General features: G+C 37.2%; 1 protein-coding gene across 3 annotated transcripts in view; it reads right to left on the bottom strand.

The window, feature by feature from the left end:
- Window positions 1-23,472, bottom strand: part of SMIM14 (small integral membrane protein 14) — a 60,098-nt gene that overhangs the window by 4,748 nt on the left and 31,878 nt on the right. For all 3 annotated transcript variants that reach the window (XM_090266973.1, XM_090266971.1, XM_090266972.1), the window contains one exon: window positions 5,997-6,045. In XM_090266973.1, the coding sequence (XP_090123099.1) occupies window positions 5,997-6,045 (49 nt within the window). The remainder of the gene's footprint in view (window positions 1-5,996; window positions 6,046-23,472) is intronic.

Genomic DNA, 23,472 nt, shown 5'->3' with positions numbered 1-23,472 from the left:
CCTTTTTGATACTCTTCACAAGTAAAAGATTCGGAAGCTTCTGAGAGTTCAACTTCAGATCACAAATTCGCTAATTTGTATTTCTGGACCAAGCAGCCCTGACAAAATGCCCACTCTTTTTTTTTTAAGACTCTCACAGTGATTATATGACACTTAGTTCCCTGTAACTGTCTCCTAGCTTGGTTCCTATTGCAGCCTTTCTTCCTGCGTTTTGCTGCCAGAAAACACTGTTATTAAGACATCTCTGCTGACCAAACCCAGTGACTCACTCTGCTGTCTACTGCTTCAACTTGGAACTCTTTCAGCCTGGCCTCTCATATGATCTGGCCTACTCATCAATATTAACTCAACTTTTTCTCAGAAAAAGTATTCTTTGTCAACCCTATTCATTCTTCCTTCTTCAGCCAGTGATTCCTAGCCTGCCTGGACATAAAAATAGCATGTGACGATACCAACACCAGAGATTCTAAGGATCTACCTCACACCATTTAATTCAAGAGCAGCTCAGGGGTGCGGTAAGGAACCAACGATATTTTTAAAGCTTTCCAAATGAATCTGATGCAATAGTTCAACACTAGTTTGGCTGACAGCATTTGCCAACTTTGCAAATTCAGCCCTGGGGCACTCATTATTTTTCCTCTATGATATTCTTATACCTAACCTCCATTTATTCTCCTATATCCTACATCCCTCTCACTTCTATAAAAAACCTCCATTTCCTCTGCCCACTCTTTCCTTTCTTCTCTGGACGAGTGTAACATTTCTAGTTGGAAAAAATGTTTTCCTATTTCTCCTAATGATGTTATTAACTTTTTAAGAATTGAGACCATCTCTTAGCTATGTTATCTGCGCCTCTGTTTCTTTACTTGTGAAATGGAAACACTACCATCATCTCAGAGTTGTTGTGAGGATTGCAATGATCAGTAAATGAAAAACAGTTAGCACTGTGCCTGGTACACAGCAGGTATTCAATAAACATTAGCCTTTACCAGTATTAGGATTAACTGGAGCACAGAAAAGACTTGAGTGCAGAGGGAACCTAGCAGGAATAACTAGCCTGGATAAGACAGTGACATGGGAATGGAAAAGGGTCAAATACAAATGGTACAAGGATGGAAGAAGCATATTTGGTGACTGACTAGAATGGCGGTAGAGGAGAAAAGAAAAGACATTAAGGATGCCTCCAAAGGATACAGTAGTCCCTCGCTATACCGTGGTTCACTTACAGCGGCCACACTGTAACGTGGGATTTTTAAAAATACTATGTTTAATTATTTATCACAGATTTTTCGCTATATCACAGAATTTTGCGGTACTGTATACATATGTTGTTAAAGTTACGTAGGTTTAAGAGTGTAGAATATGTTTAAGAACATAGGTATTATAAAAGTGTGGAAAAGGTTACTAAGGGAGTGAGAAAGGTTAATAAGGGACTGGGAATGGTTTATAAGTGTGTAGGAGGGGTTTATAAAGCCTTAGAATATATATAAATACGAAAATAAATGTAAGGTTCCTACTTCGCGGATTTTCACCTATCGCGGGGGTTGGTCTAGAACGTAATACCCATGATAAGTGAGGGAATACTGTAATAGTATGCAGTAGAATTTCTCCACTTAAAAGGCTAAATGGATATAGTTTTCCTAACCTCCAAGATTTAACAAGATCATTTCTAGATAACAGATCAACCAAGTGATCTTGATCATAGTCAATATTTTTCATTTATAGAAGTCCTACAAAATTAAGATTAACTCTAGAATTTACCTTCACATGGAAATATTGTCCAAGAGTATTAACAAAAAACTGAAACCAACCTAAATGTCTACCAAGAATGTCTACATCTGTACAATAAAACACTATAAAGCTGTAAAAAAAAAAAAAAAAAAAAAGGTTGAAGGAGGTCTCCATGAGATATGCTATTTTTTGAAAGAAAAAAAAAAAAGAAGGTAAAGAATAATGTGTCCCAAAACAAGGGTACATATACATACTTTGTTTGTACATGCATATGAAATCCTGGAAAGCTATCAATATATAGAAGGCTAATAACACCTAGAGACAGGGACTGAGTAGATGGGAGACTGAGGAGGAAGACAACTTTTCACTTGACACTAATTGGTTTTTGAACCATATATAAAATTAAATATGTTAAATTAATTGAAAAGTAGACCTAAAATATCTTGGAGTTGGAGACCAGATATCTGACCTGACAGACTTCCTGAAATATTCAGGAACAGAGATGAATGACCCTTTTGAATGAATGAATCAGCGTAGCCTTTCTGCGACAGGAGCTACTTCTTCAAGAAGTCTCAGAACAGGTATGCTATTCAAACTCCCTGACACTGTATGCAATTAATACAAATGTCAGGAGCAGCTATTTTAAGGTCAGTATGGAGAGGTGAACGGACCTTTAAATGATCTGGCCACTGTGGTTTTTATTGTGATATCTTTTAGGCACATATAAATATTAAAGAGCACAATCACACAGAGGATAAAAAATCTGTTCCTTAACTGCCTGGAAATCATGCCTTAAGAGGGTGAATACTTTTTACTCTATGGTCTGGAAAGATGTCAAATCATACAAATGTACAAGGACTCTGTGCACCAAAATACGGTGTTCTGTTTTGTTTAAGGGTTAGGTCTTTGGTTATAAGCTAACATGAATATTATAAAAAAGATGCCAAATGGAATATTCACAAAGCAGCTATTAATGTCGCTGGACACAGAAAAATGAAGTGCAGGTTCTATGAGCTGGCAAGCTGGCAGATCCTGAGGGATAATTTCTATATACTTTATTATAGGTTTCCAGTGGGAAAAATTGAACTAGAACAGTTAAAGTGGACAGAGCACCAGTAGGCTATAAACCTATAATTTTGGGGTTGTGTATACAGTAGTGATTTTCAATTAGTGTGCTGCAAGAATTTTTAAAACATGCAATACATGACTGTTTACTCCAGGGAACTGACCCCTTTTCCTTAGACTGTCAAATAAAACACTGACAACAGCCAAAACAACAACAGCTGTCTAGTGTGAAACAAATCAAAATTATGCCTTTTTTTTTTTTTTGTCAGATCAGCAAAAAATATATTTTGGGGTATGCTGCAAATTTTACTAATTAGTTTATGTGTGCCATGAGATGAAAAAGGTTGAAAATCACTGGTATACAGTAATTACATTATTCTCAGTACAGCTACCCATTTTCAAGCTGATTTACTTAAAAGCACATAAGTGATAGAGCTGGTTTCAAACAATTCTATCTAAAAGGCAGTCTTTCAGAAGAGTGAGCAGACTTGTTCTATACCATTCTAGAGAGCAAAACTGTGGGTATACATCACAGTGAAGTGGAATTTAGCTCAATATAAAGAATCTTGCAACTAGATCTGTTAACAGATTACAACTACATTCTGCTATCACAGGAAGTGATGAGCTCCCTAATCAATTATATCATCTCAAATATGTAATACAGGGCAGGCCCCATGGGTCCTGTGATATTGTGATATAGTAAGAAATAGATATTTGGTTTTCATCCTGGTTCCTGGGACAGAGCTCCAAAACCCTTGGAATTTCCTGAGTGATAGAATCTTCTGTTACTCATAACAAATCTCTTTCAACCATACCTGAAGTTTATGCTAAAGAGATGACCCTTGGTGGGTCCTTACAGAGCTTCAGGATGGGCGCTGGTTGTCAGAATCTGACCGTGTGATTAGAGGGCTGGAACTTTCCGCTCCACTCACTGTTGTGCAGGTACAGGAGAAGGGCTGGAGACCGAGTTAATCACCGGTGGCCAATGATTTAATCATCCGTGCCTACATAATGGAACCTCCGAAAAAACCCTAACCAATGGGGCTCAGAGTGTTTCCTGGCTGGTGGACACAGTGATGTGCTGGGAGAATGACGCATCAAAAGAAGACAGAGAAGCTCCCCACCCCTTCCCCCTACCTGGCCCTATGCATCTTTTCCATTTGGCTGCTCCTGAATTGTATCCTCTATAATAAACCAGTGATAGTTAATTGTCTTCCCCTGTTCTGGGAGCCATTTTAGCAAATTATTGCACCTGCAGAGGGGGTCATAGGAACCCCTGATCAATATTTTATGAAAACAACATGAGATCCCTAAATTTAGAATATAAAGAGAAGTGATTCTATTACCCAGAGGAAATAACTACTTAAACCACTAAAAAAATGGCTCTCAGAAAGGATTTCCAACAAATGATCAAAGAACTGGTGGGAGAAAACCAGCATGTATGACTAAATTAATATTCAAGGTCTAAAGTTTGCTTTTATATTTAAATTAAGGAAGTGAAATTTCACTCACAGAAATAAAAGAATATATCTGTTTACAGGTGGGGCTGGATCAAGGGTCACAAATTTCACAATAGTGATAAAATTTCCTGTAAGTTTAGTAAGATTATTTTCAACTAGAACAAGTTTTAGCTTCACCTGCAGAGTCAAAAAACTGAGTTGACACATTATAGATTAATAAATGTTACTGAAATAAAGAAATGTGAAGTGGGGGAACCACCATCCATCATTCTAACAACATCTGCACAGTACTATCACCTTCTTGTCCAGAGGCATAAAATTATTAATAATTATCCTGTTGCACCAATGGACTACATTTTAACAAAATTCCTACTTTGGACAAGGCATTATACCAGCTCCTATTTCTCTGTTATATTTATAGAATTTGACTGGACACCCAGTTCTCACTGCAATAACAACAATTAATAGTGCAATAACAAGCCCCTTTATAATGGTCCCTTACTGTGATTTGTTTTAGTTTCATATATATAATAAAGTGGAGCTCAGCTTCAGAGATGTTAAGTCTAAACAACCTAGCCTATAAATAAATGCAATTTGGCATTATGTCAAAAGCCCTAAAATGCATATACAAAGGATGTTTAAGTATTACTTATAAGAGTAAAAAAATGTATCATCAACTTAAGATTCAAAAAAAAGGGAATCACTTAAACACTGGCGCATCCCCATAATAGATGATTATGTAGTCAGTAAATATTTTTAAGATAAATACACATTGATATATTCATGATGCTGTAGTGAAAAACAAAACACACAAAGCGATCCAATTTGTGTTAAGTGTATATGAAATCTAATTGTGCCAGGCTTCACTATACTATCCCTGTGAATGGCATACTTCCATTCTTTACCAGTTGAATTAATATGGCACAAAACTGGACTGGCTTATATGTTTGTTATTCAGTTCCCCCAAAGTATCCCTCAAGTTATTTCTGTCCTGAAAAAGAGGCCCATTCTTCTAATGTCTAATGCTAATGTCAGAGCCAAAGGAACGACTCCACAGGAGCTTCCCAACCTTGGAAAAGCATGCCTTGTTCCTCTATTCAGAAGTTCTCAAATCTTCCCATGGGTGAAAATAGATGATACGGAAAGAACAGGGGTTTGTGCTAGCAGCCTCCATGTTCCAGTTCAACCAGCCAAAAGTGCCCTGCTACACATGTATTCACCAAGGAAAAGGTCTGGAAGTGTTTACACCAAGTTATTCAACAGTGTTTATCTTCTAATATTCTGAAAGGTTTTCCTTTTCCTTTTTTCTTGTCTCTGATTTTTATAATTATCTTCAATAAACAGGGTTTGTTTTGAAGGCAGGAAAAAAACCAACGTCTTTCAGTTAAAAATTAAATAAGTAGGAAATACGTCACTGAAGACAATTTCCTTAAAGAGCAAACTGTAAGAATAACTTCTGACAAATACTCATAGTTACCTAGCCTCTAACTCTTTTAAAGATTTTTATGTATTTATTGTTAAGAGAGAGAAGGGAAGGGACAGAGAGAGGGAGAGAAACATTGTATGCTCCCAGCGGGGGACTTGACCCGTAACCTAGGTATGTGCCCTGACTGGGGATCAAACCAGCAACCTTTCTTTTGGTTTGCAGTACAATGCCCAGCCCACTGAGCCACACCAGTCAGGGCTAGCCTCTAATTTTGCCCTCAGTGCCAAGCCTCCTCCTGTCCCATCATTACTTACATTCCTGAAGACATTCTGTGTCTGTGCAGTAGGACTGGGACTGCCTCAACTACAATGAATAAGAAAGGAAAATTAGCCATTAGATTCAACCAAAAATTGATATTATTCATTAGAAAAATCATGTTTTTTTTTTAAATGAATGCTACCACAGTGGATATCATACCTTCAAAATCAGATACAAACAAAAAACATTGAGGGGCTGTTCATTTTGGAGGGATTTTTCCTACTTAAAAGTAATTTTCAAATATACTGCAATTCCCCTATTAAATTAAGGATTTTTTTTTTTATCACCTGTGACAGAGCTCCTGCTCCCATACATTATTAGACTTCCCAAAAGAAAAGCACTCAACTATAGAGAAGAGCTACTAGAGAGTAATGAGAAGTTTTTTTCTCATTGGAAAATGAAGCAGAGAGAAAAAGAGATTCTATTTGTAGAAACTAAGTATTACTTATAAGGGCAATACAGAAGCAGAGAGAGAAATAAAAGATTCTATTTGTAGAAACTACAACTTTGAAAGAGTGGAACGTGTATAGTTTTTTCTTTTTGCTCACCCCTGCATAAACAGTGGCTGAATAAACAAGAAACAAATAAAAACAGAAAACACAGGGGTTTGGGGTAGAATGGAGGAGTAGAGCAGGTTCTAGTAGAGATGGGAGTTCAAGTTTTCATGTCTATCTTTTTACATAATCTAATTTTGGAACAATGTGATTGTCATTTTAAAAAGAAAACTCAAAAGAAAACAACCTATATCTATCAATAAACATACATCATTCTTTTATGAAAGTTCACCCAATGCTGAGACCTTTTTGGATGTTTGTAAATGGTAATTTCATAAATCTTAATATAGAGATGATTGCACAATAAAGAGAATGAGGAGCATGCAGTGTTTCAATTCAGCCTCATTACTTTATACTGACACCCTCTCTCCATTAAAGCAGTAACTACTAACTTGATATTCTTTGGGGAACCAACTACAGAGCAGTCTTGCTTTTAGCTGGTTAAGCATGGGTTCTGCAGGAAGACAGATCTTGCTTTAAAATCTGGTTCTGCAACTTACTAAAGTTTCAAGACCCCGGGCAAGTTCTTCAACACCTCTAAGCTTTAGTTTCCTTATTTGGTAAGACAGGGATAATATTACCTATATATAAGTACTAGTGAGGATTAAAATAGATAAGGCATGTGAACTGTAGTAACAACCCAAGAAACCTTAGCTATATTACTATGCCATGCTAATTATGACCTCATTTAATTTTAGAATTAACAACTAAACAAACGATTTTGTAAATTGTTCTCTAAGATGATCTACCTTGCTTTGGTGTATGCCACTAAATGCAATCCTATTGAACTAGAGTGGGGAAAACAGCTCTTAATTAATGTAAAAATATGCTACATATCTTAATGTCTTCTAAATATGAAAGGAATTGATCCAAAAACTCTTAAAATTATATTCTATGGGTATTATCAAAAAGAAAAGAAATAAGTGTTGGCGAAGATGTGGAGAAAAGGGAACTCTTGTACACTGTTGGTGGGACTGTAAATTGGTGTTGCCACTATGGAAAAAAGTATGGAGGTTACTGAAAAAAATTAAAAATAGAACTACTATATGATTCAGCAATTCCACTTATGGATATTTATATATATATTTTAAAAACCCCACACACTAATTTAGAAAGATAAATGCACCCCATTGCAGGATTATGTTATCGTAGCATTGTTTACAATAGCCAATATATGGAAGCAACCTTGGTATGCACTGATAGACAAATGGATAAAGAAGATACAATACATATAGGAGTATACAATGGAATATTACTCAGCCATTAAAAGAATGAAATCTTGCCGTTAGCAACAACATTAGCTGAACCTTGAAGGCATTACACTAAGTGAAATAAATCATACATGCTACATGATCTCACTTACATGAAGAATCTAAAAACAAAAACCCAAGCTCATGGATATAGAAAACAGATTGGTGCTTGCCTGAGCGGGGAAGGTGGGGGGCAAGTGGATTAGGGGTAGGGTTGGCAAAATAGGTGAAGGGGTCCAAAGGTACAAATTTCTAGTTATAAAATGAGTAAGTCATGGGGATGTAAAGTACAGCATGATGACTATGGTTAATAATATGTAAAAAAAATACACATTTTTTTAGAAATTGAAGACTATAGCTCTTTCATCACATAACAGACCAAATGAACTTCTTAATCTGAATACAGTATTCCCTCACTTATCGTATTATGTTCCAGACTCCCCCACGAAGTAGGAACCTTACATTTATTCTACACTCTTAAACCTACGTAACTTTAACAACATACATATACAGTACCGCAAAATCCCACGATAAAGCGAAATAGTCAACGATAATTAAATATGATATTTTTAAAAATCCCGCAATACAGTGAGGCCGCAATAAGTGAACAGTGATTTAGTGAGGGACTACTGTATATTTTGTTAAAGTTTTGTTTCTTCCCAAGTAACATGTACACACAGTAAAAAAATTCGAAAGTACAAAAGGATAGCCTGTGCAAGGTAAACCTCCTATTCTGTCCTTCAGCGTCCCCACCACCCAGGGTTTTGTTTTTCTGTGTATTTGAATCTCCCCAGAGATGTCCTCGTATTTTTATAGGCATATATATCTTTCCCCATTACTCCTCCGCATCCAAGTAGAATTGTAGAGAATGTAAAACAAAGAGAGATATATTATAAAAAGATCCTTGGACTGAAAAACTATCTAATCACTTAAGGCATCAAAAAAGGAGTCAAAATAACTTTTCTACTCAACTGATTATGCTGGGTTTAACTCTTTAGCGATGACATAGCATATCCCCAAATCTATACCCATCATCTAAATAACCAACAAATTTATCAGTTCACTGCACATTATGTAACTCAAATGCCAGCCTTGGCTTTTGACCATAGCTCTATTTGAACTGCTGCCCTGTCTTGAGATCTGATTTGCTGGCTATTTTGTAGCTCAAAAATATCTACAAATAACATGATTTGCATGTGAAAAGCCCGAAAATCTTTATACATTCATTTTCTCACAAATCTACTTCCTTGGAGGGCCACATCACTAGCTCCAGGCTCCTTCCTTATACATCCACCAGTCCCATCTTCCTTGCCAGTGTGAGTCTACCAGATGCTCACTGTACTTTTTTTCTCCTCCATGACAATCCAGGTCTGGGTTTCACCCCACACCCTTGGAGTGGGTTTGTGGTCTACAGGTGGGGTCACCAAACTACAACTGGTAGACTGCAGACCAATTTTTATAGTTTTACTGAAGCACAGCCTACCTATTCATTTACACATTGTCTATGGCTGCTTTCACTACAATAGCTGAATCGAGTAGTTAGCTGCTATACAGACTCCAAGTCTAAAATATTCACTATCTGGCCCTTCAGTCACTGACCACTGCTAATAATGATACCTGTTAAAGATACCAAGGAAACTGTGAGATATTCATTGTCATTTATTCACTTACTGATTCAAAATATTTTCATATTGAATGCCTACTATGTATTTCCAGGGACTGGGGATATGGTGTGAAAAAGACAAAATTTCTATTCCTTGTGGCTCATACAGTCCTATGGGAGAAACATATAAAAATGTCAGACAGCTATGCAGAGAACAAAATAGGAAGGGAGGATACACTGGCAGTAGAGTGACCACTTAGGCAGACAGATGCAGTAACACTTAAAGCACTATCTACATGATAGTAAAGATCAAAGAGATGAGCATTCCAGCTGGAATAAATAACTAGGAAAGGTCCCTACGTGAGAAGGCTCGTAAGAGTCAGTAATGTAGAACCAGAAAGCCAATGTTAATAGGGCATATGAGCCATGTTACTGGGTTGGCCAAAAAGTCCGTATGGTTTTTCCCATAAAATAAAAGATATACTTTTCATTTTCACAAATAACTTTATAGATTTGGATATTTTGAGTATGTCAGCTATCTCCCACATGGTATAATAATTGTTCTCAATGTCTGGATTTGATCGCTATCAACTTCAGTTGGTCTACCCAACCAGGGATCATTGTCCAGCAAGAAACCTCCAGCATGAAACTTCACAAACTACTTTTACACCTTGGATCAGTCATAGCACCTTCTCCATACTGCACAGATCTTTTTTTCAATTTCAGCTGCGTTTTTACCTTTCTTGAAATAATAAAGCATAATATGCTGAAAATTTTGCTTATTTTCTTCCATCTTCAATATTAAAAGGGTTACACAAAAATTCACCGATTTTGTAAGTTTTTTTAAAATGCATGCTGATATGACAGCTGCCACAATACAACCTAACAAAATTGTTCTGAATTTAGTTAAAGACAACTAAGTGCTACTAGAGCCAGCTTACAGAAAAAAACAAATGAACTTTTTGGCCAGCCCAATACTTAGCTGTTGTATTTAGTCAACCTCAGAACCAAATGATCTTAATATGTGTTTAAATCATCACAGTTGGCTGTTAATGTCATTTGTCTGACTGCCTCCAACTCAAACACATACCAATATATAACAGACACCTATATGTTTTATCAATGTGGAACAGGAATACATCCTTGTTATACAGTATTGAGATATATTTAAATACAAATATATTTTAACAATATGTTAAAATGTACATATATTAATTTTAAATGATTTATTATAACATAATTTTTAATTTACACTACAATAAAAATAAAATTACAGAATGCTTAGAAATTAATGTGGGTTAATTCACTGCCCTAACACTGTTATCATTATATATTCTTTTCCACTGTTAAAATATGCAGAATTGCACATAATTACACGTGTTATAACAAATATTTATTGGGAACTTGTATGTGGTAGGCACTGTACTAAGAACTTTAATAACTTATCTTATGTAACCCTCACAACCACCAGCAGGAGGCAGGTGCTATTATTCCTACTTTACAGATGAAGAAACTTGAGTTCGAGGGAGGTTAACTAACATATCCAGTACTAACTCAAGTCGAAATTCTTACAACTCATTCTACTTTACAACGTACAAAATTTTCTATCATAATTTTGGGTAACATATCACTAGCATGAAAAATTCTCTCAACCATTATTATGAATGGTTATAAAATACTCCAGTGAGTTGATGTACCATACAATTGAACTGAAGCAAAGAAGCAAATTCAGACTAAAGTGACAATGACCACAGGTAACCTCATTCTCTCTGCGCCATATGAGGATACAGCAAGAAGGCAGCTGTCTGAAAATAAGAAGAGAGCCATCACCAAACACCAGATCTGCAAGCACTTTGTTTGTGGACTTCCCAGCCTTGGGAACTGGGAAAAATAAATGTTTGCTGTTTAAGCTACTCAGTCTGTGGTATTTGCTACAGAAGCCTGAACTGATAACAGTACCTAAACAAGAACTTACTTGCTATTTTCCTATGTCCCTTCAGGAACCTCATGTATACTGGAGGTACCCTTCTTTCCCATGAATATGAGCTGCCTGTGGACTGTTAACAGTGTGGTAGAGAATAGTCGCTAAACAGAGAAGCTTTAAACGAAGCGGTACCTTTGCTCAAATTCAGTCTTCGTTACTCTCTAAAGCAGAGTCTCAAACTCTGAGAGATAAATATGACCTATTATGAAACTTGAGATCATTGTGTGGATTAAATGATATAATTAAGTATGTAAAAAATTAAATATACAATATATATAAAAAACTCAGTTTACAACTAGAGGATGTTTTCAGATCATAGAAATATCGCAGCTATTATTATGTGCTTAATTTAAAGAGTGCATTAACAGAACTTGAGTGCTTCCTAGCAAGCAGGATTTATACCCTACTAAAACCTTAATCTTCACTTTGGCATTTCTACCTAGAAAGAAAAACTTTAAGTTCTTTGTCTTTCCTGTTTTGGACTTGAATAGTGTTATTTATATTGTGGCATTTTTCTCTAATAAAATGGCTAATATTTTGTATCAAAATTTTATATTTTGCCTTTAAAATTCATATATTTAAGTTCTTTTCCTGTTAAGCAGATTTTCCTGTTTAACAATGAAATTTTATACAATTTGTCTCTTCATTTTTTATTTTCTAATCATTTTTTAATTTTTCAGTAACAGTTAACATACAATATTATATTAGTTCCAGGTGTACAGTCCCATGATTAGACATTATCTAACTTAGTAAGTGATCATCCCAATAAATCTCACATCCATCTGACACCATACACAGTTGTTAGAATATTATTAACTAGATTCTCTATGCTGAGTTTTACACCCCATGACTATTCTGTTACTACCAATATGTACTTCTTAATCTCTTCACCTTTTTCACTCATCCTCCCAACCTCCTCCCATATGGCAACCAATAAAATGTTCTCTGTATCTATGAGTCTGTTTCTCTTCTGCTTGTTTGTTTTCTTTGTCTTTTGAATTCAATTATTGATAGATATGTATGTATTGCCACTTGATTGTTCGTATTTTTTATCTTTTTTTTTTCTTCTTCTTCAAGAAGACCTTTTAACATTTCATGGCTTGATGGTGATGAAATCCATCAGCTTTTTCTTGTCTGGGAAGCTCTTTATATGTCCTTCCATTCTAAATGATAGCTTTGCTGGGTAGAGTATCCTTGGTTGTAGGTCCTTGTTTTTCATCACTTTGAATATAACTTGCCACTCCTTTCTGGCCTGCAAATCTTCTGTTGAGAAATCAGCTGACAGTCTTATGGGAGCTCCCTTTAGGTAACTAACTGCTTTTCTCTTGCTGCTTTTAAGATCATCTCTGTCTTTAACCTATTTCATTTTAATTATGATGTGTCTTGGTTTGGGCTTCTTTAGGTTCATCTTGTTTGGAACTCTCTGCACTTCGTGGACTTGTATGTCTATTTCTTTCATCAGGTTAGGAAAGTTTACAGTCATTATTTTTTTAAAATAGGTTTTCAATTTCTTGCTCTCTCTCTTTTTCTTCTGGCACCCTCATGATGCAAATGTTGGTATACTTGAAGTTATCCCAGAGGCTCCTTAAACCATCCTGTTTTTGGATCCTTTTTTCTTTTTGCTGTTCTGATTGGGTGTTTTTTGCTTCCTTATATTCCAAATCACTGTTTTGATTCTCAGTTTCACATGGTCTAATTTTGATTCCCTGTAAATTATTCTTCTTTTCAGTTAGTGTATCCTTCATTTCTGACTGGTCCTTTTTCATGCTACTGAAGTTCTCTATAAGTTCATTGAGCCTCCTTATAACTAGTGTTTTGAACTCAGCACCTAGTAGATTGCTTACCTCCATTTTCTTTATTTCTTTTTCTGGAGTTTTGTCCTGTTCATTTAGAACTTTTTTTTTTTCTTTTTTTTCTTTTTTTTGGTCTCCTCATTTTGGCAGCCTCCTTGTGTTTGTTTCTATGTATTAGGTAGAGATGCTACATCTATTTCCCAGGCTTGGTAGAATGGCTTAATGTAGTAGGTGTTCTATGGGGTCCAGGGGTACTGCCTCCCCATTCATCTGAGCTGGGTACTCCAGGCACACACCCCCAGTCTATGTGGGCTGTATACATCCCTCTGTCATAGTTGAGTCTTGATTGCTGTGGGTACGTCCACAGGAGGGATTTACCCCCAGGCCAATTGGCTACAAGGACTGGCTGTGACCACATGGAGGGTCAGCAGTGCAGGGGCGCACCGCACAGAGCAGGACTTACTTCAGTGGGGCTTTGGTGCTCACTGAGCCTGCCCCTTGTGGAGGTGGATGGGTGGCGCTTCAATGTGGTCTGAAGCTGTCTACCCAGTGTGCTGTCACTGGGGCCTCCCAGGAGGTACAGGACAAGGTCAGTCTCTGCCCAAGTTCTGCCTGTGGCCACCTGGCATGAGCTATCTGCAGATGGCTGCTATAGTACTATGATAGGCCTGGAGGTGCCCAGAAGAGGCCAAGCTGTGAACCAGGGCTGGCTGCTGCAAGTGCCCGGCCTGAGGCCACCTAGTGAGAGGTAATGGGGCACACCGAGGCCAGATGCTGCTTGTTTGAGAGATTTTTAGGAAAGTCTGAAGCATGAGCCAAGACAGGCTATTTGTATGGAAAAGCCATTGCCTCTTCGTTTTTTTAGCCAGGCCTAAATTAGATTACCTTGGTTTTTGTTTTTGCAGGCTGATTCATTTTCATAATTTCTTACAGTTATCTTTGTGAATATGAAGGTAGAAAAAGACCTGGTCACCACTCAAAATTGAAACACACATACACAGAGAAATCCCTAGATTTTCACTGGTATCTTTAATTCAAAGGTGGTTTTTCTTGATAAATTATAACCAACACCTCGTAAGGTATGCTGAAAGAAGAGGAGCCTCTAAGATCTAATGTTTACTATTATATTTTTGTTTACAGTGTTTAGGTTGCTCTTGTTTGCCCCACAACTTTTATTCAAATAATTTATAAGAAAAAAACGGAAGGCAGAGGTGATTCTTTTTGAATATGAAAAGAAACAAGTGACCCGCTATATACCTCTGCCATGTGTGATGCTGGTCCACAAGTAACTGAATTCTACTTCTATATTCATTTAAACTGAATTTGTTTCACCTTTAAATTTTAAACCACCCCTCTCCACAAATCATGAATGAGAAAGAATAAATTCATGGCCTCAGGAGGTCAGATTAAATGGTTACATTTTAAACATGGTTGTTGGTATATGAAACACTTTACTACACAGAAATCAAGGGCTAAATGGACTGGATTCAAGAAAGGAGGGAAAGTCCTCCCTGTTTGTGCAAATAAGTCTGCTCAAAATTATCACTAGTATTATTTGTAAACTAAATTTCAAAACCAACAACAGAAAAGTACTTTCAAATCAATGGCTAAGTGTCCTGGTCAATGTCCTCTCTGACCAGACCTCAGGCAGATCAAAGTAATAAGGCTGGCTTGAAAATCTCTGAGCAGTAAGATTCCCGTGGCTTCCTCAACACAGAAATACAGGAAAGTATTCATTTATCTGACCAATATTTAGCAAGTGCCTTCTATGTGCATCTTGTCAAAGTAATGTTTTCAGATTTTGAGACTATTGCTATTTTTCTCAAGTTCCTCAGGAATTCATGTGTCAACTTTATTTGCAACAACTCAATTCCCTGCCAGCTTAATAGCAAGCTGTTACTGAAAATGAAGAAGGAAAACAGATATGCCCGGTTTAAAATATTCTAAATGGTCATCAATGTCAGGTTACGGGTCCAGTGTGGGGTTAGGAAACAGCCGTGGGCATAGTGAGTCTACATTATGAATCTGAAGATGTGGTAGAAAGCTTAACATGGAAAATAAAAACATGAAGCCTAACAAAGAAACAATATTTTCTACATTCTGATGTTCCTCAGTAATGTCCTGGTAGTAAATAGCAATAGAGCACTGAACAAAATGGATAAAATCCCACCATCCACTGGATAACCATTTTAACATTTTGGTTAAATGTGTTCCAGATATTCGGCAGCCGTCCGTCTCGAGAGACGATGGTGTAGCTTCTTAAGAGTCTATCTGCACCGCCGAGAATGGCTGTGCAGTCCAACTCGGGAGTGACACGGTATCTGTCTCCTCCCGTGTTGAATCGACATCTTGCGATGACGCTGAAGCTACAGAGCCTGGGCAGGGTAATATGGAGGGTCTGCTGTTGCCCATGCAGCAGACCCCCCCTCTCTTCGCAGCTGAAGGGTCCAAGGGAAAGACGGAGTCGATACAGTATGGGTTCAGGTGCGCCGCAGGAGTTGCCGGTGTTGACTACAACGTCAAACCGCCTTAGGGACTCCGGCTCCGGATTTTCTGTCGGGGTTTACTCCCTTAGCCTTTCCCCTGAAGAGGTATGCCGCAAGGCAGCGGAGGTTTTTTGGAGTCAGAGTTTTCCTTCTCTGATGTGCCCTGACTGGAAGATCGAACCAGCGACACTTAGCTCGCAGGCCGACGCTCAATCCACTGAGCTAAACCAGCCAGGGCTTATATATGTTCCAGATATACATCTTTGTAATATATATGAATATGCATATAATTTTACAAAATAAGACACCGTGTGTTATTTTGCTACCTTTTTGCCATACTCAACAACTAGTCGTAAATCTTTTAATTCCGAAACCCAGCTCTATGTGACTTTCAGTGCTGCACAGTATTCCATTTCATTGCATCATGTCCAAATCTGCATTATGAAAAACATTGCTGTTGTGAATGTTCCTATAAATACCTTCTCATACACTTTTTTGAACTTTTTAGGATAAGGAGTACAAAAACTACTAGAATAAAACTATGCACATTTAAAGTCTTGATACACATTCCCAAATTGCAGGAGGGGAATTTTAAAGAAATGACTAAATATAAACAAAGGACATTCAATTCAAGTCTTTCTGCATAACCACATCACTGCAGAGGTCCACTGTTTCAACTGGAAGGCCAGCTAGAACCTAATGTTTCTGATCACATTTAGTCCTTAATGACTAACTAGCATCTCTAAATATTTTTCTACAACATCAACAAAAATAATTTTGGAGGACCACAATAATTCATGCACATTTAAGCCTCAAGACTTCAAATAATCAGGTAAAGGCAAGTCTGAATATTCTTAAAGGCTACTTCACCTATATGATATGCACACTTTACCTAATCCTATGAAATACCATCTGAATTTGAGTTTAATTAATTTACTGAACCAAAAATCATCACAATTTTTGGCTACTGATAAGACAATAGTACAATTTCAATGCTATACCTTTATGGTACAGTCTATCTTGATTATATAATAAGGACACATAAATGCATAGATACATGATGGGAAGTCCACAAACTTAATGCAACTTCTGGCCATGCTAGCAACAGCAGTCATGCAGTGGGATGGGTGAGTGGGTGGAGGGGGGCAATAGGAAGAGGGACTTTGACATTTTCTTCTATATTTCTCTATTACTTCATGTCATCATAATTTAGATATTGATATATTATGTGTGTTATTAAAAGGAGGCAAAACACACACACAAAAGACAAATTCTAAAAATGAGGCTGACTTTGATTTGCTGTCTTGGACTGAATGTGGGGTCTCCTCAAAATCTGTGTTGCAATCCTATCCTCAATGTGATAGTATGAAGAGATGGGGACTTTCAGGGTGATACGTCATGAAGGTGTAGCCCTCAGGAGTGGGATTAGTGCTTTTATAAAAGATATCCCGGCCCTGGTGTGCGTGACTCAGTGGACCGAGCACCTACCTGCAAACCAAAAGGTCACCAGTTAAGATTTCTGGTCAGGGCACATCCCTGGGCTGTGGGCCAGGTCTCGAGTTAGGGGCGTGCAAGAAGCAACTGATGGATGTATCTCTCACACATCGATGCTTCTCTCCCTTTCTCCCTCCCTTCCCATCTCTCTAAAATAAATAAACATTTTAAAAATATAAAATAAAAGATACCCCAGGATGTTCTCTCAACCCTCTCTTTTCAGAAAAGAGCCACAGCACTACTACCAGTCACACGTAGTCTTCCAGAATCTTGCCACTCCCCATCAAGAGATGCAGTCTTTCCCCAGCTCCTGAACCTGACAGCAGGCTTGTGACAGTTATACCCCAGAGTTTAGCAGAAGTGTGGTAGTGTGGTATGTATGCAACTTCTTAGACTAGATCATAAAATGTATTCAGCTGCTGCCTGGTTCTCTCCCTCCCCCATCCTCTCTTGGGATCAATGTTCACCCTTGGAACCAAGCCACAATGCTGTGATGAAGTCAATCAGCCACTTGAAAAGATCACATGTAGGTGTTCTTGCTGACAGTACTAGGTAGGGTTTCAGCCACCAGTCAGCATCAACTGCCAGACAGTGAGCAAAACCCTCCAGATGTTTCCTGCTCCCAGCCTGAGCCTTCTAGCTAAGAATCCAGACACTGTACCGGAGACAGGCCACCTCCACTGTGCTCTATATGAACTCCAGACACACAGTTTGTCAGCTTAATAGTTTTATGCCATTAAGTTTGGGGCTAATTTTTTATACAGCCATAATAACTGGAAGAATAAAAAAGAAACTGTCAACAGTTCATATTCAGTAGAGTGGCAGTAAGGAGTTACGGAACACAGAGAAATATTTTGTTTTTCCCTTTCTACATTTAGTAGTGCTTGAATATTTGGGGCCATGAGGACATACAATAGCTATTTTATCTTTTAAGTAAAACAAGCTCAACCACAGGGGGGGTGGGAGGGGGTGGTGGCTATCTAGTCTTTAAGTGCCTGGATGATAAGTGATAAAAAACATTAAGATTTGAAAGAAAGAAGTCTGATAAAATTGCCTTTATTGACTGAAATAAAGCCCCAAAGTTGATCGTTTGAGTAAAAAGGCTTTGTAGTGCCCTGACCAGTGTGGCTCAATTAGTTGGGTGTTATCCCATAAAGTGATAGATCACTGGTTCAATTCCCAGTCAGGGCACATGTCTGGGTTGCAGGTTTGGTTCCCAGTCAGGGCTCATGCAAGAGGCAACCAATCTATCTCACACTGATGTTTCTTTCCCTCTCTTACTCCCTCTCTCCCCCCTCTTTCTAAAAATAAATAAAATATTTAAAATAAAAATATAGGCTTTGTAGCAACATGGAAAATTACTATTATTAAATATTGTTTTTATGTATGGTATATTATACACACACATCCATAGTATCTAAATATATATTTGTTAAAAATATTTGGGAAGATGCATATCAAAATTCATCTAGAGAAGTAGGGAATAAGCCAGATTTGGAGCAGTGACAGAAAAGTTTAGTTTTACTTTTAATGTATTGGTTGTTTTTTTGAAAGAACATATTCATGTATTGTTTATAGCAATACTTATGTTTTATGAAAACTAAAATAAGTAGCAAATATATTAGTAGTAGATATACTTGCTATATCAGGTATGGAGAAGTTTTTTAAGAAAACTTTTGTGTAAAAAATACAATAAAAAATTAAATTACAAAAGGAAAAAGAAACTTTTCAAGTCTACATTTTTCTTCCAAGTAAAAATCAATAGGACCTAATATGACTTATTTGAGTATAGTAAACATTAGTCACAATTTACAGGGTCTTCAGGCCATATAGAGGAATCTTGTCCATGGATCTCCCAGATCACAGGCTTATAGTTTTAATACGGAATTAAATTTAATTAAATTAAAGACACAGAAGTTTTGATTACACTCTTTAGATTAGAACAACAGAGCTCAAAAACAAACAAAAAAGGATTATCTGCATTCCAAACCCTAAGTTACAACACAGAATAGAAAAAACAGAGCCTAATTCAGGTTTACATTTCTAAATCCATCTGTTCTCTTTCTGGAACTCCTATCATTACAGAAGAAACTATATACCAAGAGACAGCCCGTCAAGGAAAACAGGAGAAGGCGATGGCAAGGGAGCGGCAAAGGGTGAAGCCGAATAATTCTGCAAACGGTTTCAACTAGGATGAAAAAAAAAAGAGAGAAACCCTATCTGGGGAGTTTTTATGGTTATAAGGAAATGAGTTGTTTAATAAAACAAAACAAAACAAAACAAAACTAGATACAGTAATTATAAATACCTTTTTTTAAAGAAGAACACTAACTTCAGAGGGAGCACAAAAATAGTAGACAACATAAACAAATGATTTATAATTCGATTACGGATTTGTGTTGACATCTTTCCACATATGTAGCAGTAATCTACAACATCACTAAAAATCCTTATTTATCACTGGGTATATTCCCATATTAAGCCAAGCTAATAAAACACAGAATTAAATGTAACATGATAAAGATATCTAATTTTAATTGAAAGAAAGTTATTATATTTTCCTATCTACCTCTTTGAGTCCTATTAGGCAATACTCTAACTAGAGTATCAGGTTAGGATAGAAAAATATGAGAAAAATGTCAGGTAATACCTCCATTTTTAATGTTTCTGAACATTCCTGAGACAAACAGAAATACATGCACCTGGCGAAATACAACTCCATTAAGAACAGTCTAACACCTGTGTAACTCAATGACGTAATTAAATCATGGGAAGGAGACATGCCAAGAAAGTAAGTAAAGCTTTGTCACGAGCACCCCAAAATGGGCATTCTTTGTATCACAGTGTTATCAGCTTTGAGCTTCAACACTGTTCATAAAGTATCATTTTAAAACACTGCTATAATAATATAGTCAGAGACAGATTCATTTACATTAAAGTCCATATTGCAGATAGACAATAAAATGAATGAAAATCAGATTTATATTCTTTGTAATGGCACAGCTTAGCAGTTCAATAATCCAAACATACATAAGTACTGATGAGTCAGTAGTCAAGAGTTTGAAATGCTATTGTATTATTAAGTCTTAGCAGACATACAAAGTTTTCCTATGTGTGTGTGTGTATACACACACACACACACACACATATATACACACACACACATATACACACACACATATATACACACACACACATATATACACACACACACACACACACATATATATATATGTTTTACATTCTTATGAGAAAAGAATTCTACCAGTGTAGAAATCAAAGAAGGTGAAAGGAGAATAAAGTCTTATTAGAATTACTAAAAAGCTAAACATCGTGGAATATAGTATTTTCTTTTCAAATCATGCAATAGTACATTTAAAAATTTTAACCTCCTATGGAAAAGTCTGTAATTACAAATTTTCATATATAACTATACTGGTTTTAATACCTTTGAAGATGCTTACAAAATTTTATTTATAATTATTTGTTTAAAAATGTAAAAATACAGTGAAGAGTGTCTTTCCTGCTGCTTTCTACTATTCCTCTACCGCCCCCTTGATTTCAAATACAGTGCTTTTTAAGGTGGCGGAAGGAGAAAATACACAGTGGAGCAGAACATGGAATAAACAGGGCAGGGCCCAGAGCTAAACGGTCAGGATTGAGCATCCCCTACCACCCTCTAGTCAGCTCTAACACCTGGGAAAATCGACTTAACCTCCCTTATTTCAGTTTCCTCATTTGTGAAAGGAAAAACCTACATCAGATGCTTTCTATAGCCTTAAAATTGTGCCTTGACTCCCTCCAAACTCTCCCCAATGTTATTGTTATGCGTCTGAGGTATATCCCTTGGAAACTCTTCTATGCATTTACAAACACGTACTGACCTACACATCCCTCTCTAACCTGCAAAGGCACCTCTATGGTTTTCATCAGCATTTCTCAGCTACTTCTAAAATACTCTTCTTATATTTCTAGTAGGTTTTGCATTCTATGTTGTTCAGGACATAAAGGTTTATATCTTGTTGATGGAATTTTTTTTTTTTTTTTTTTTTTTTTTTTGGTCAATATAATTCCTGTGTTCTATTTAATCATTTTGGCTTTGAATTATATTTTATCTGAGATTTAGAGTAACACATTCTTTGGGGACAGCTTTTCCCAATTGCTTTATCATTTATCTAAGATATTTTGTTCTCAGTGTCTGTCTCCCTCATAAACAGCATTTAAAAACCCCAATCAGTCTCTTCTAATATGGCAGTATAACCTATTTCATCTTCTCTTCTAAGGCAGCCATGCCCAACTACATAGTGGTCCTCTTATTTTCTTCAACTACCTTGCCTATTTTTCTGTTCATATTTATTAATAGAGGACTAGGTTTGTGAACTGTGAGGGTATACAAACAGCTTCCCTTAACAAGGAAGCATGCAGGCAGGTTAGAGAATCTCTTAATGCTCAAAGTAGGAAAGGTTTCATTCTTTTTTAAATTTTCCTTTTTTAAAGTATATTTTATTGATTGTGCTATTACAGTTATCCCAATTTTTCCCCCTTTGCCTCCCTCCACCTGGTATCTCCCTTCCGTCCAGAATACCCACCTTAGTTCATGTCCATGGGTCGTGCATGTAAGTTAATTGGCAACTCCATTTCCTCTACTGTTCTCAACATCCCCCTATTTTGTTCCTATCCATTAGGCTTCCTAATCCCTGTACCTTTTCCCTCATTCTCCTCCTTCCCCCTCTCACATCATAACCCTCCAAATGATCTCCACAGCTATGATTCTGTTCTTGTTCTGCTTGTTTGCTTAGTTTGTTTTTGTTTTTTAGATTCAGTTGTTGATAGTTGTGAATTTGTTGCCTTTTTAATGTTCATGGTTTTGATCTTCTTTTTCTTAAATAAGTCCCTTTAACATTTCCTGTAATAATGGCTTGGTGACGATGAACTCCTTTAGCTTTACCTTGCACTTTAGCTGTCCTTCCATTCTAAATAATAGCTTCGTTGGATAGAGTAATCTAGGTTGTAGATTCTTGCTTTTTATTACTTTGAATACTTCTTGCCTGCAAAGCTTCTTTTTAGAAATCTGCTGATGGTCTTATGGGAACTCCTTTATAGGTAACTCTGTTCTTCTCTTGCTGCTTTTAAGATTCTCTCTTTATCTTTAATCTTTGGCATTTTAATTATGATGTGTCTTGGTGTGGTCCTCTTTGGGTCCAACTCGTTTGGAACTCTGTGCTTCCTGGACTTGTATGTCTATTTTGTTTGCCAAATTAGGGAGGTTATCATTATTATTTTTTAAATAAGTTTCAATTTCCTGCTCTTCCTCTTCTCCTTCTGGCACCCCTATGATTTGGATGTTGGTTCGTCTAAAGTTGTCCCAGAGGTTCCTAAGCCTTTCCTCATTATTTTGAATTCTATTTCTTCCTGCTGTTCTGATTAAATGTTTTTTTCCTTCCTTGTGTTCCAAATCGTTGATTTGAGTCTCAATTCATCCTCTCCTGTGGGTTCCCTGTAGATTTTCTTTATTTCACTTAGTGTAGCCTTCATTTCTTCTCTTATGTTTCTGCCATATCCAGTGAGTTCTTTGAGCATCCTGATCACCAGTATTTTGAACTCTGCATCTGATAGGTTGGCTATCTCTGTTTCGCTTAGTTCTTTTTTTTGGAGTTTTGATCTGTTCTTTCATTTGGGCCCTATTTCTTTGCCTCCTCAATTTGACAACCTTCCTGTGTTTCTGTGTATTAGGTAAAGCTGCTTTGACTCCCTGTCTTAGCACACCTGTGAAGTTGTATGGGGTGGAGCCTCAGGTATTTGCCAGGGCAGGGCTTCTCCGCTTTGTGGCTCTGTATATGGAGGAGGGGTTAGAGAAGGGACAATGCCACTACCTGGTGTCTGGAGGTTTGCTCTGCACTCACCCTGTTTCCAGTACTCCCCCCGCTTCCCTTCTACCTATTGCCCTGGTGGTGGTTCCTAGAGTGGATTAATTTGCATACGTTCTAGGACCATGCAAGGTCCTTTAAATGGCCTCTTCTGAGAGACTGGCAGTTTCTTCTGTTACCCCAACCACCACTGGTTTTTACAGTCAGAAGTTATGAGGCTTTATTTTCCTGCCGCTGGAATCCTGGGCTACACAGTCTGGTCTCTGTCCCAATTTTTATCCGCTGCACATGAATGTGGGACTGAGTGTTCCACTGGCCCCTGCCTCACTGCTGCCACACAGCATCCTCTCTGCCCCAACTCCCCGTCTCCGCCCCTTCTACCCATCTGGATGAATATGGCTTCTTTAAATCTTGGTTGTCAAACTTCCATACAGTTCAGTT

Source organism: Furipterus horrens, unplaced genomic scaffold (genome assembly GCF_987537825.1).
Source record: "Furipterus horrens unplaced genomic scaffold, mFurHor1.1.pri manual_scaffold_2, whole genome shotgun sequence".
NCBI lineage: Eukaryota > Metazoa > Chordata > Mammalia > Chiroptera > Furipteridae > Furipterus > Furipterus horrens.
Note: the sequence above shows the minus strand (reverse complement) of the source record. Positions and strands in the feature narration are given on the sequence as shown.